Source organism: Convolutriloba macropyga, chromosome 1, assembly GCF_964194025.1.
Source record: "Convolutriloba macropyga chromosome 1, txConMacr16.3, whole genome shotgun sequence".
Classification (NCBI taxonomy): Eukaryota; Metazoa; Xenacoelomorpha; order Acoela; family Convolutidae; genus Convolutriloba; species Convolutriloba macropyga.
Window position 1 is genome coordinate 23800553 of NC_134468.1, and position 14945 is coordinate 23815497.

Sequence of the window (14945 nt, forward strand, 5' to 3'; positions counted from 1 at the left end):
CCTCAACGCATTCTGAAAGTCAACTGCGGTCGTGTTGACATTGGGAGGAAAAGTAAACCTCTCAAGCCAACAAAAGTATCCTTAGAACAGGAAAATCTTTGCAATAAAATAAATAAGAGAGGTTCTCTATTAATTGCATGCCGACATCCGCTCAGATATGGTTTCACATCTTGAAAGTTAATTTGCTAAGTTTGTCCTGAACTGTTTCAATTTTTTTCCCTCAAAGTCCTTATTTAAAATTAGGGCTTTTCTAGATTGAAAAATAGCTTCTTCAGTTTGTTGATTGTTGTTTTAGCTTCACCATTCAGCAGCGGCAGCAGCCGCTCTTGGACGTTTTGGTGGGCCTCCCCCTCCGCCCCCGCACTTGAGTGGAGCAGCAGCTGCCGGACATGCGCCACCTCCCCCTGGAGCACCCCCAGTCGCAGCATCCAATCCTGCCCAACCCCCCACTGACCCTACTGCTGCCGCGATTCTCGCATTCCACCACGGTATGCATCTTGAATATTCCTCAACATAATAATAGTTGTGTTCGAAGTTTAAAATTAACTCCGGATAGTTTAATAACCCGTAGTTCTCATTGGAAAATTTTCATCAGTCTCTATACTTCAACAAAAATACGAGATTTCTGTGGCACTTAGTCCACTCGTAGCCATCTTAATCAGGAATTGTAACTAGAATGCTATAAGTCGTTTTTTTTCTGTTAAAAATAAACCAGGAAAAACACCTTGCTTTTTCCCAAATCCACTTTTGGAGCAGACAGTTTAAATGGCATTTAAAAAAAAATAGGCAGGGTATCTTTAGTAATTAGTGTAAATAAGAATATCTCAATTATGAATAACAGCAGGACTGAGACAATATTGATTCTTGTCATCTGTAAAACTGGAATTGTCAACTCATTTGAAAGAAGTAATCTGGAAGCTTCATTGGGTAGTGCTAAATCTAATCTTGTCTATTCGATATTGCTTGGAAAGGATTTAAATAGACCACTTTTGTAATTATACGAACTACATTTATATTGTATGGAATTATAATAAAAATTGAGCAGCTATGGAAATATATATCAATGGATTTTTCTCGGCAGTTTTTGCTCGGCAACTAATTAAATTGGCGATTAATTTAATAGTAACATAAAGCAATCATCAGTGCTCGAAAAGCGTACCCTTTTGTGTAATGTACAAGTCAAATTTTAAAATAATGCGCCAAAATTGGGTTCATTTTTGAATTGGGATTGTAGTTATACTCTTCATTAAATGAGAAATTTTGTTTTTATCACAAGTTTGCTGGTTATTTTTAATGAGAAAAAATCATCCATCTGTTACTTATTGATCATCCAAATGGGCAAATATATTTGAGCTTTTTGCACTGCTTTAGAGTCACAACGTAAAGCGGTCGCGGCTATAAATGCGGCCGCACTTCAGCACCATCCAACAATGCCTCCCTCGGCGGCTGCTGCCATCAATGCCGCAGCTGCTCACCACTACAACCAGCAGAGACAGCAGCAGGCTGCCCAGAGTGGCACTGGTCTAGGGGGCCCCACTCTGACGGCTCCCCACCCCTCGGCTGCTGGGGGGAACAACCCCTCAGTCGTACCCAATCACCACGCGTCCAGCTTGGCTTCCAACCATCATGCGCCGTTTGGACTGGGAGCAACAGCTGCTGGTCACGCTGTTAGTCCAAATTGAGTGCTATGAACAACAATGTTAACAAAATCAAATATGGCAAATGAATATCAATTAAGATGCCTCAGATATTAATGCTATCCCATTAAACACTTTGACAAAATATATGACATAACACTTTGTTGCGCAACATTCGACACGTGAATTGATGCCATTTTTTTGTCATGCATAGTAGATGCAACCAGAAGCCAACGTGCTATATTAGCGCAGTTTTTGGCTGTACAATGACACGCATCTAGTAACTAGTACATGTAGCGTACGCGAGTCATTAATGGAGGAGATCAAATATTTGAATGACTATGGCCACACGGTTGTTATTGCCGTCGAGAAGTTATCAAACTCTAAGGCGAAGACGAGTTGTTGAACAACTTCGAGAGCGCAGCGGTAATGCGATAAAAAGCAGTTGCAGAACTTACCGATGAAATAACTTGTTTGCGCCCAATAAATTGTACAAAAATTTGAAAGTGGCGAAATTCCGCTTCCGTATTAGACTACCTTTTCCACCACTCTCTTCTTCTTACCACTGTTGCCATATGAATACTGGCAAGAAAAGACCGTCTCATCAGTTGCAATGTGGCGTAAGTTATGTTGTAATGGCTACGAGAGTTGATTAAAAACCTTAACAAACGTTTTAAGCGATTTTTTGTCTGACCCTTTTAACTTCTCGTCCTCAAAAACGGGATAAAGGGGTAAAGCCCGGAGAGCATTAAGTGGCTGAGCAGCTCTATTAGAGCCCTGCGCCTTACTAGTCTCTAAATATGCGATTCTCCAAAACTGTTTTGAGGAGACAATTTCATGGTGTGAAGGGCGGTTCTGAATCTTAAAGTTTGCCACCCCCTACCCCCCCCCCGCCCCCCTCCCCTCAGTCATCCCCTCCGCGCTGCTAGCATCCCTAAAACCCAGCTACCTCTTAACGCCTGTCGTTTGATAGCAATTCGCCCGACGTCAGTCGGTTAGGTTTCAAGTGCTCGACGTGCCTCGGAGTTTAACTTCTCGATGGCGATCAGACGTGTGTGGTAATATTCTTAAATCGTTACCCATAGTAAATGAGTTCTGATTAAAATGCGTTTCCAATAAAAAACGTCCAATGCTTCCAACTAGGATTTATCTATTTATGACGCTTTCAGTCGGTGGGTATAATATTTCGTGTCAGTGGGTCTAAAGAATATGGCATCGATCAAAAAATTCTGAGGTGAGCACTTGACAAAGTTCATTGGGACCTGTTAATGATCGGCGAAGTAGGTTACTTTTGTATGCGGGTCTTTCCCATTATACCCCCCATGAAAGTATAGCCCCCCCCCCCATTATGGTATATTTACCATGATGGGGGGCTATGGGTTATCTGGCCACTAAGCTGGGAGGCTATAATGGGAAAGACCCTTGTATGCTACTTAGTTTATTCGGGTGATTGTTGTTATCCTGCTTCGGAGCAATTTATCAATTTATGGAAGATGCTTGTATGTGTTCTTGTAGTAATTTTGTGATTGACTTATAGGTTGATGGCAGTGGTGCAGGCAGCAACCACTCTCCTATCTCGCGTCAGCTTAGAGGAGGCCCGGTAGGTGATGCAGTGGGAGGAGTTCCGGACCCTACAAGTGCTGGTGGAGCTGGGAGCCAGCCAGGTGCTAGTGCTGGAGCAGCTGGGAGTTTGCACTCAAAGCCAAATGGGAGCCAGTGTGCTAACTGTGGTGGAGAGGCCATCTACTTGTGCTCTGGCTGCAGAAAGATCTGGTACTGCAGCCAAGACTGCCAAGTATGTAGTATACACCTGATATTTCTCCTAGAATTAAATCAAACAGTTCTAGTTATGGCAATAGTTTGTTGATAATAATCGCACCAGCCGGTTAATTGCTCTTTAACAAAGTTCATAGCAATTATTGTAAACGTGTGTGTCTTTTTTCTAATGCAAAAATTTCGCTTGACAATTTTGACTTTTCGAGTGACTTTTACGCCCTTGACTTTTTGCGTTTCATGTGATCTAAAATTCTCTCTCAATCACAATTGCAAGCAGCTGAACTCAATTGGCGGCAATTTTATACTAAAAGTCACCTGAAAAGTGCACCGAAACTGGTGTCATTTTTTACTTTAAATCTTAATAGTGGTATATGTTTACCTCTATTGTGGTTATTTGAAGCCCACTATTTAACTTCTTAGTCCCATTTAGGCTCCCCCTCTCTCCACCCTGACTGAAGCAGGCTGCAATTGATTAGAGCTCCCACTAGTCGTTCGAGAGCAATTCTTCTGACGTTTAGTCGGTTATGTTTATTAATAGCCGCCCTCATCTTCTCAGACGGCTATTATTGCGCTCGTATTTTTTTTTTACTTCGTCAAACTTTTTTTCGCTTTACCAATTTGCCGCTTTTTCGAAATTTTGCGTGAAATCTTTTTGACTTCTCTAGGCTAGTTTCTCTCTGCTCTCATTCTGCTAAAAGTGAATTTGAACATCAGTTGCTAAGCAAAGCAATTCAAAATGAACAGAGTCGGTATAAAAAATTGAAGTCAGAAATAGAGACGGGATAAACCCATAAAGCCCAATTTTAGATGCCCGCTATTTGAACGTCGTTCCTATAAGTCTTAGTTACACCCTCTAATGCTTATTGGTGTTGATAGTAGCCCCTGTAGCCTCTCTCTGAGAAACAGAAGTATGTTCAACTACGAAATGCCATCAAAATAAATCGGACTTAAAAAATGTTTTTGTACAAAAATCTTTTTTTTTCAATATCTATGCTTTCAATCCCAATCATGCTTATTGGAATCAGCGGCGGCTATTTTCCGGCAATCTGCCGGGTATGTTTATTATTGCGCTCCTGTTTTGATTTTTTACGACGTCAAATAGATTGTTGTTTCGCATTTACCATTTTTGTCGCCTTTTCATTTTTTTGCGTGAAATATTTTTGACTTCTTTGGGCTTGCTTCATTCTTCGCTCATTTGTTCAAAGTGCTTTTAAACAGCAGCTGATCAGCAAAGTGGTCGAAAATCAGCATAGTGAACATTCAAAAATGAAAACAGATGAAATAAATCCATGAAGGCCAGTTTTAGATGCCAGTTACTTGAACTATTTTTCAATTCATCTTAGCTACCAGGTCTAATGCTAATGGTTCTTTGTACTACTCCCTGTATCCTCTCATTATGAAGCAGGAGTTCTGATTACTTTTATTTCATTTTGTGTTCTTACCGTTTCAATCGCAATCATGGTCATGGGAAACAATCGCAGCTATTTTCTGGTAATAATCCGAATAGGTTTAAGATCATTGATTATTAATAGCCGCCCTCATCTTCTCAGCTGGCTATTATAGCGCTCCTATTTTTTACTTCGTCGAACAAAAAGTTTCGCTTTACCTCATTTTGCCGCTTTTTCAACATATTGCGTGAAATCTTTTTGACTTCTCTAGGCTAGTTTCTCTCTTCTCCCATTCTGCTAAAAGTGATTTTGAACATCAGTTGCTCAGCAAAGCAATTCAAAATGAACAGAGTCAGTATAAAAAATTAAAGCCCAATTTTAGATGCCCGCTATTTGAACTTCGTTCCTATAAGTCTTAGGTACCATCTCTAATGCTTATTGGTATTGATAGTAGCCCCTGTAGCCTCTCTCTGAGAAACAGAAGTATGTTCAACTACGAAATGCCATCAAAATAAATCGGACTTAAAAAATGTTTTTGTACAAAAATCTTTTTTTTTCAATATCTATGCTTTCAATCCCAATCATGCTTATTGGAATCAGCGGCGGCTATTTTCCGGCAATCTGCCGGGTATGTTTTTTTTGACAGCGCTGCAGATAACCTTTTCTCGTCGTTGCCTTTTTTACTCCGATCTGTTGATCAAGTCTAGTGTAAAAAGGATCTGTTTATCAAGCGAAATCGATATTTTTCAGGATTATACTTTTGAACACATTCATAAGTCAGTTATTGTGCAAATGAAATTTAATATTTTCGTGAATTAGAACGGACAATTTACTTCGATCATATGTCAATTTCTCTGGTGTTTTTATGTAAAGATTTTGCTACAATAGAGGTCTTTTCTGTATTTGATGCTAGTGTGTGACTTGTGTTGTGAACAATTTCGGTTGAAAAGAGGAGGAACTAAATTAACTTCAGATGACAAAGTTGGCTTAAATTAGGATCAAATTTAATCTCTGTCGAAGCTTCCAATTTTGGCGCTAATGAGGCGATGTCCATTTTGCGGAAATTGGAGGAGGAAACTAGGAAGTTGGGAGGGGGAAATAGGATGAGAATCGGATGGGGAAGCTCACGTTGCATTTGAAACCAATTAGCAGTTGACACGATCAGGATCTGATTTCATCATTGATTAGAATTAGTGGCAGCATCACTGCTACTTTCAGCGCCATTGCCACGCACGCACCCTTGTTACCACTTCAGTGAACCGTGTCTGATTTAGAGTGGTAATGACAAAGGGGAAATGACGAAGTACTGTCGTCTTACACAAATGATCAATTTTCATGAAGTTGATCGCAAGTTTAAAATGGTGCGTCTAGCTACTGCACTAATGCTTCCACAGTTTTTTTTAATTCGACGAAAATTTTAATCGAATTAAGCAAGATTTTAATCTTAGTTAGATTGTTACGTTAAGAGATTGGGTATCCGATCGCAATCAGCATCAAAGTACTCGAAAAAACTCGTTTCAGGGTGCATTGAGTGTCATTTGTCATTTGAGTACTGTGAACAGAAGACTAGAAGTAAAGCTTTTTGAGTTGTTGCGACGCGCTACTATTATTTCCACGAGCGTCATCCATATCATTTCGAAACTCATTGTCCTTTTTTTGATATCTGATAATCCCTCAACCGATTATTTTGACCTTGGTAATGCTGAAAACATTATTATACATTAACAATTCTCAGGGCCTTTTCACCCTAATTGGTTCTCTTTCACATGTGGTCCCATTTGTTCTTGATTTTTTTAAAAATGTATTTGGTTAAGAAAGGGATATCGTTCAAAAATAGTAGACATTTGTTGTAAAAACTAACTCAACGTAGCTGAGATATTTTCTATGACTTTCCCGTTAAGTGAACTCAAATTAATAGAATTGAGTTTTCTCTCGTGCTGTACGATTTTGCGCAGTTCATTGAGGGCTTTAAAATCGATTACTCTTGATTGTACTAGAGTAGTTCGAAGAGAAAGAAAGCGCCGAAAAACGTCCTATATTTTGTACTTAAAAATAAGTGCAAAAGATAAAAGTCCACATGGCTAATGTCTGAATTGATGTTTATAGTACACAATTTTACACGAGTTGTAACTTTGGTTTTGTTCAATTATGCAGCTCCATTTACTCAGTAGTTTAATGAACAATTTTTTGGCTGACTGATTTTAATCTTTGAAATTTGTTCAAGCGATTTTTCATAAATGTGCGTGACTGAACTCTGTCTCCGTTTCTTTTCTGACGTAAAATGAAGTTAATTGCGATGTAACAACTAAATTTGCTATCACATATTTCCAATTACCTTTACCTTAATAGTTTGATAATTTAGCCAATAAGGAGCCTCCTGTGTTATGACACTAGTTAATTTTTTCTGACTGTTTTTGCATTCTTTGAAAGTTGATCAAGTCGTTCTTTGGAGCAATTTCTAGACGTGGTCAATGGATTTGTGTGATTACTATACAACATAACTATGATGATAATATTAAGTACTATTTACTCTTACTGTCAATGTTACTACTCTCTAGTCTTTTGTTGTGGTCCATCAAATAAATTCCAATTAATTCTTTTAACTAATATTTAGTCGAGCGAAGCATTAGAGAGGCGTCGTTGTTGCTGCCAGCGCTCCTGAAGTATGCTAAGACTTCTCAAACATGTCTACTTAAAATTATCAAGGCATCAATCATATTTACGATTTCGAGGCATTTCCCATGCTGAGACAGCTGTTTAACGGCCCTTGTTAAGTATAGTCGTTAAGTAAGTTGTCTGAGCTCATAACTGAAATGCAATGAGAATGGCGAAGAATCAAAACAATATTATAAGATATCTGAATTTTTCTATCGGGGCTGCTTAAGTAGACATTTCGATAAAGCTCAGCAATTATTGCAGTCCTGTTGTGTTGTCTATTTGACAAAAGGAATTTTTTGTATGAAAGATTACCGTTTTCGATTGGGTTTCTGTGTGATCTCAATTGTCCTCATTAAGCTTTCAACCAATAAGCTGAAACAAATTGCGAGTTAAGTGATCTATGCGAAACTGCTAAGCGAGCTACCAGTAGATCCCATCACCGACCGGTGTTAGAACGATTCGGTTGATTTCCTAGCCGGCTCCTACTTTTTCCAAATGTAAAAAATTCGGATTTAGAATGTGAAGAAGAGTATTGAAGTGTCTTTGTTATCGCTAACTTAGATGAAAATTGATTGAAACGAACTGATGTTACCTGCATTAGAATTGCTCAAATTTTAGTCTAAGAAACAGTTTGAGTATGCTGCCACTTTACCAGCACTGTCGCTAACAGCAAAAAAACGAGATATTCTGAATGAATCAGGAAGAAAAAAGCGCGATTTCAATTGGAAACCATTTATTACAAGAAGAAGAGGTCATTTTGAGATTTTTCGTTCCTATACAAGTCACGAAAAATCTACTAATTCACGAAAACTTGATCGCAAGTTTTCGTGAATTAGAACGGACAATTTACTTCGATCATATGTCAATTTCTCTGGTGTTTTTATGTAAAGATTTTGCTACAATAGAGGTCTTTTCTGTATTTGATGCTAGTGTGTGACTTGTGTTGTGAACAATTTCGGTTGAAAAGAGGAGGAACTAAATTAACTTCAGATGACAAAGTTGGCTTAAATTAGGATCAAATTTAATCTCTGTCGAAGCTTCCAATTTTGGCGCTAATGAGGCGATGTCCATTTGAATTTTTTCGAACTACTCTACCTTAATACCTTTACCTTAATAGTTTGATAATTTAGCCAATAAGGAGCCTCCTGTGTTATGACACTAGTTAATTTTTTCTGACTGTTTTTGCATTCTTTGAAAGTTGATCAAGTCGTTCTTTGGAGCAATTTCTAGACGTGGTCAATGGATTTGTTTTTGTTTACAGGTGAAGGCCTGGGAGAGGCATTATGTAGACTGCTTTGGATCTCAAGGGCGGTAGAATAGTTCACTGCTGTAGTATGGACGTAGGGAACAATGATCAATTGATCACTGTGATCAAATTAAGCGCCTACTGCAATCAGCCCAATCAGTTTCGACTATTGACTAACTCAATTACCTGCAACAGAGGCAGTATAATTTTGATCCAGTTATATCAGTCTACACAGCAGTTTGAGTCTGTTGCCGTTTTCTACCGGCACTGTCGCTAAAAGCAAACAGTGAGGTGTTCTGATTGACGCAGATACAAAGAACCAATGATTTGCAATCGTTGGAAACAATTTAACTCACACGCAAGGCGCTATAATCTTTCTGTTCAAACTGACTCGGAACATTGGCGAAGAAAGTGAGCCATTGATTCAAAACTTAGTTTAACCTCTAATGATGTATATAAATTGCACGATCTCTACGAAAAAGTTTCTTAAGAAGAATCTCGACGGCAGTTGCCCGCGTGAGAAATTGGTCAATTTTTGTTGCGGTCGTGAGAATCATGAGAAACTTATACATATCAAAACTGAGCTTAATGTAGTATAAATGTACTGTGGCGCAATTAACGTATTCCTTCATTAGAAATTTTCAAAATGTAATTCGTTATTGATTGATGTTGTGATTACTATATAACATAACTATGATGATAATATTAAGTACTATTTACTCTTACTGTCAATGTTACTACTCTCTAGTCTTTTGTTGTGGTCCATCAAATAAATTCCAATTAATTCTTTTAACTAATATTTAGTCGAGCGAAGCATTAGAGAGGCGTCGTTGTTGCTGCCAGCGCTCCTGAAGTATGCTAAGACTTCTCAAACATGTCTACTTAAAATTATCAAGGCATCAATCATATTTACGATTTCGAGGCATTTCCCATGCTGAGACAGCTGTTTAACGGCCCTTGTTAAGTATAGTCGTTAAGTAAGTTGTCTGAGCTCATAACTGAAATGCAATGAGAATGGCGAAGAATCAAAACAATATTATAAGATATCTGAATTTTTCTATCGGGGCTGCTTAAGTAGACATTTCGATAAAGCTCAGCAATTATTGCAGTCCTGTTGTGTTGTCTATTTGACAAAAGGAATTTTTTGTATGAAAGATTACCGTTTTCGATTGGGTTTCTGTGTGATCTCAATTGTCCTCATTAAGCTTTCAACCAATAAGCTGAAACAAATTGCGAGTTAAGTGATCTATGCGAAACTGCTAAGCGAGCTACCAGTAGATCCCATCACCGACCGGTGTTAGAACGATTCGGTTGATTTCCTAGCCGGCTCCTACTTTTTCCAAATGTAAAAAATTCGGATTTAGAATGTGAAGAAGAGTATTGAAGTGTCTTTGTTATCGCTAACTTAGATGAAAATTGATTGAAACGAACTGATGTTACCTGCATTAGAATTGCTCAAATTTTAGTCTAAGAAACAGTTTGAGTATGCTGCCACTTTACCAGCACTGTCGCTAACAGCAAAAAAACGAGATATTCTGAATGAATCAGGAAGAAAAAAGCGCGATTTCAATTGGAAACCATTTATTACAAGAAGAAGAGGTCATTTTGAGATTTTTCGTTCCTATACAAGTCACCCCTAATTATCTAAACTACACCGCACACCCTCCCCCCCCCCCCCCCGCCACTTATCTGCCCCCCCCCCCACACACACACACACTTATCTACTCCCCCCCCCCACTTATCTACTCCCCCCCCCCCCACTTATCTACTCCCCCGCCTACCTACCCCCCACCACCTACCTACCTCCCGCCCCAACTTAACCGCACCTACCCCTACCCCTCAAACTACCCCCTCCCTTCACCTAACTACCCCCACCTCCCCAACCTATCTACCTACCCACCACACCTAGTTCCTCCCTCCCCCCACCTAAAAAGTTGTCGGCGTTTTTAAAACACATTAATGTGGTTTTTTTTGGGCTACTTTTTTCTCTTGTCTATTTTGATGTTCTGATTTCGGTAAGGTTAGGTTAGAGATTATAATGCACGACGATTCGAGTCGTTTCCGGTATTCTACCGGCTATGTTTTTTATGCAAAATTTTCGCTTGACAATTTGGACTTTTCGAGTGACTTTTAAGCCCTTGACTTTTGGCATTTCGCGTGATCTAAAATTCTCTCTCAATCACAATTTCAAGCACTTGAACTCAATTGGCGGCAATTTAATACTAAAAGTCAAATGAAAAGTGCGCCGAAACTGGTGTCATTTTTTACTCTAAATCTTAATAGTGGTATATGTTAACCTCTAATGTGGTTATTAGAAGCCCACTATAGACCTTTTTAGTCCCATTTAAGCACACCCTCCCCTCCCCCCCCCCCCCCCCACCGACTGAAGTTGGCTACAATTGATTAGAGCTCCCACTAGTCGTTCAAGAGCAGTTCCTCCGACGTTTAGTCGGTTATGTTTTTTTGTTTCGTCGTGTGACGCTCTTTTTCGTTTGACATTCGTTCACACAGCGAAGCTGAAAAAGTCAAAGTTTCTGAATTGCTTCCGCTCACTAACGGCGGTTGCGCGTGTGACGTCATTTTTCACTCTCTTTAGCAAAAGTTTTTTGCGTGATTAGATTTTGATGATACGTGACCTACCTCACTCAATAAAATGGATTTTGCACTTTAAAACTTAAGTTCAATTTGAATTTGTTTAAGGTCAAAGGAACTCCTATGTACATTAAAGGTCCCTAATAAGAGGGTTCTGCGGGATTTATTAATTTAGTATAAAGTTTTATTAATTTAGCGCTCAATTTTTTTTACCTAAATTTTGAGAGGCATCAATTTTTTTTCAAATTAGATCTGTTCCTATCTCTACTATACGGCACGCAGGTCTTTTCTTTCGCAGCTATTCCGGCAATCCTCGCTATTTTTTTCAAGGAAAAATTTAATAAGTTTTAATGTAAATGTTTAAGATGCTTTCTGGAACTTTTGGTTTTTTATAGCTGTAAGCTGAGCAAAGCTATATTGTGGTGCACTTGGTTTTTACAATTCAAAATAGTTGAATTGTATTGGGGCGTTGTCTTTGAACTCTGGCTCAAATCCGAGTATTGGTGGACCGCTAACTTTTTTGACCGCTGAGTTTTTAAAGTGTTTAAAACAGGATGTAAATTTCAATGCCGCACGTAAAAACTAAGTGTTAGGGTCTAACGGCTGAACGGATTAAAAAGCAGAGAGAAGAGAGTAGTTTTTAGTTCATACTGGATTTTTGAGAGGAGCAAGAAAAATTGTGAAAAAAAATTCTAAGCAAAGGAAACATTTTGGTCACATGAAGAAACTTTTGAAGCAATTTTATTCTAAGTTTTACTATGTTTTTTGGTAAAGTGTGTTCTAAACCATATCAACAATTATTTCCTGTGTTGGAGCATTTTTAGACATCTAATTCATATCAGAGTTTTACATGCAATCTTGAGCTATTTTTGTGATTGCTCTGTTTTGGACATTTTTTTGGAAATTTTTTACAGTTTTCCAAATTAATAGTGTCCGACATAATTTGTTTATTTGAAGGAAGTGATCTTGTTGGCTTTCATCGCACTTAATTTTTTGATTATCAATTGAAGTCTGCTTAAGTTGAAGAAAAAAGTCTAAATTTTGACTATTTTTCGTTATATTTTTGCTTTCCATTTTTTTGTAATTACTCTTTTTTCTGCTTTTCAGTATTTTTTCACATTCAAAGGTTTTTTTTAAGGGTTGATTAAGGAGCTTTTGTTACTATTTCAACACAGTTAAAGATGGGCAGATTTGTTAGTGCAGGTTTTATAGAATAAGAAACTCAAATCAGCATTTTTTAAAGAAAAAATTAGTTAAGTGTTTTCAGGTGCGTTTGCGTGTACCGGAGTGGCTGTACGAATAAACAGGAACTGCTTCTTAAAGTGTGATGAAAACATCTGTTGAGGCTCAGCATTTTTTGTATGGGGAACATTTTTTTATAGAACATTTTTTTATTGAGAACATTATTAAAAAGTTGACATGTTTCTTAGATTTTGTCAATAAAATCTTTTACACGGTTTTTCTAATTTTTGAGATGTATCGCTAGTCAAGTAATTTGTAATAATATCCCAAATCTTCCCCCGCATTTATAGCGGCTCTGATTTTTTACCTGGTCAAAATTAATTTTTTGCCTTACTTTAGTTCAAAGTTTTTTGAAAATTTTGCGTGTTTATTTTTAACTTCTCTAATCTATTTTAATTTTTCTCCTATTCTGTTGCCCAGAAAAAATGGTGTTGCCCAGAAAAAATGATCGAGAATCAACAAAGTATTCAAAAAGCAAATCAGAAATAGAAACTGGATAAACACATGAAACCCAAGTTTAGATGCCGCTACTTAAACTTTGTTCTTAAAAATTTTAGTTACCGCCTCTAATTCTCATTGGTACTGATCTACTAGCCTCTGTATCCATCATTAGGAATTTGGAGTATGTCTAACTGCGACAGAAATTCAAGTTATTTCTTACTTTTTCTCTTTTACAACCAAAATCGGTTTCTTCATTTTATTCCTTAAATCCCAATCGGGTTTATGGAAATCAATTGTATCAGTTTTCCAGCAAATCTTTTTTATTCTAACATACGCAATTCTATTGACTGGAAATTGAGCATATTAGACAAAATTTTATCGAAAATTTCTCGGAATCGCAACTTGGAGAAAAATTGCCAAGAATATGTTCTAACATTTTTCTAATTTGTTGCCTTTTTGGTTGTTTTTTTAAATAGAGATAAAATGAAGGCAATTCTTTCTGAGGATGTCCACACTTTTGCAAGATTTCTGATGTCAAATTAGAGAAGTGATTTTGATAACGCCTAAACACGAAGTAGATCGGAAATTCGAGTAGTCTTCAGGCGTGATTTTTTTCACTCCAAATTCAATATAGAGTTATGAAATGGTGCTTGAGCAAAAATTTCGATTTGTTGATTATGGTTTTGTTCACAAGGGACAATTTGATAATTATAATTTTACTATTTTTCAATTTTTTAATCAGATTTGTTTCTAAGTGATTTTCCCAAATTTTTATGGTCCATTCTAATAATGTATATAAATTGCACGATCTCTACGAAAAAGTTTCTTTAGAAGAATCTCGACGGCAGTTGCCCGCGTGAGAAATTGGTCAATTTTTGTTGCGGTTGTGAGAATCATGAGAAACTTATACATATGAAAACTGAGCTTAATTTAGTAAAAATGTACTGTGGCGCAATTAACGTATTCCTTTATTAGAAATTTTCAAAATGTAATTCGTTATTGATTGATGTTGTGATTACTATATAACATAACTATGATAATAATATTAAGTACTATTTACTCTTACTATCAATGTTACTACTCTCTAGTTTTTTTTGTGGTTCATCAAATAAAAACCAATTAATTCTTTTAACTAATATTTAGTCGAGCGAAGCATTAGAGAAGCGTCGTGGTTGCTGCCAACGCTACTGAAGTTTGCTAGACTTCTCAAACATGTCTGCTTAAAATTATCAAGGCATCAATCATTTTTACGATTTCGAGGCATTTCCCATGCTGAGACAGCGGATTAACGGCCCTTGTTAAGTATAGTCGTTAAGTAAGTTGTCTGAGCTCATAACTGAAAGGCAATGAGAATGGCGAAGAATCAAAACAAAATTATAAGATATCTCAATTTTGCTATCGGGGCTGTTTTATTGGTCATTTCGATAAAGCTCAGCAATTATTTGAGTCCATTTGTGTTGTCTTTTTCACAAAAAGAGGTTTTTGTATGAAAGAATGACGTTTTCGGTTGACTTCCTGTGTGATCTCAATTGCTCTTCTTAAACTTTCATTCAACCAATAAACTGAATTAAATTGCGTGTTAAGTGATCTATGCGAAACTGATAGGCAAGCTACCAGTAAATCCCATCCCCGACCATTACTAGTACCGGGGTTGCTGTACGAATTAACAGGAACTACTTCTTAAAGTGTGATGAAAACATCTATTGAGACTCAACATTTTCTTTGTATGAGGAACATTTTTTAGAACATTTTTTTATAGATAACAATATTAAAAAGTTGACATGTTTCTTAGATTTCGTCATAAAAAATTTTTAACACGGTTTTTTCATATTTTTTTGAGATTTATCGCTAGTCAAGTACTTAGTAATAATCTCCTGAATCTTCGCCCGCATTTGTAGCGGCTCTGATTTTTTACCTGGTCAAAATAAATTTTTGCTTTACTGTAGTGCATAGCTTATTGAAAAT

The 14945-nt window shown here is 37.3% G+C and overlaps 2 protein-coding genes across 6 annotated transcripts in view; one reads left to right on the forward strand and one right to left on the reverse strand.

Annotated features, from left to right (window-relative positions):
* LOC142336774 (uncharacterized) overlaps nt 1–9502 on the forward strand; it is a 50617-nt gene extending 41115 nt beyond the window's left edge. For all 5 annotated transcript variants that reach the window (XM_075385715.1, XM_075385693.1, XM_075385700.1 and 2 more), the window contains exons 7-10: nt 296–488; nt 1372–1667; nt 3175–3432; nt 8721–9502. In XM_075385715.1, coding sequence (XP_075241830.1) covers nt 296–488; nt 1372–1667; nt 3175–3432; nt 8721–8774 — 801 coding nt within the window. In that variant the 3' untranslated portion in view covers nt 8775–9502. The remainder of the gene's footprint in view (nt 1–295; nt 489–1371; nt 1668–3174; nt 3433–8720) is intronic.
* Nucleotides 1–11645, reverse strand: part of LOC142347436 (COP9 signalosome complex subunit 6-like) — a 527653-nt gene extending 516008 nt beyond the window's left edge. Inside the window, exon 1 of the mRNA XM_075398933.1 lies at nt 11633–11645. The gene's annotated coding sequence lies outside the window, so the exon portion shown is untranslated. The remainder of the gene's footprint in view (nt 1–11632) is intronic.
* Nucleotides 11646–14945: the final 3300 nt, after the last annotated feature.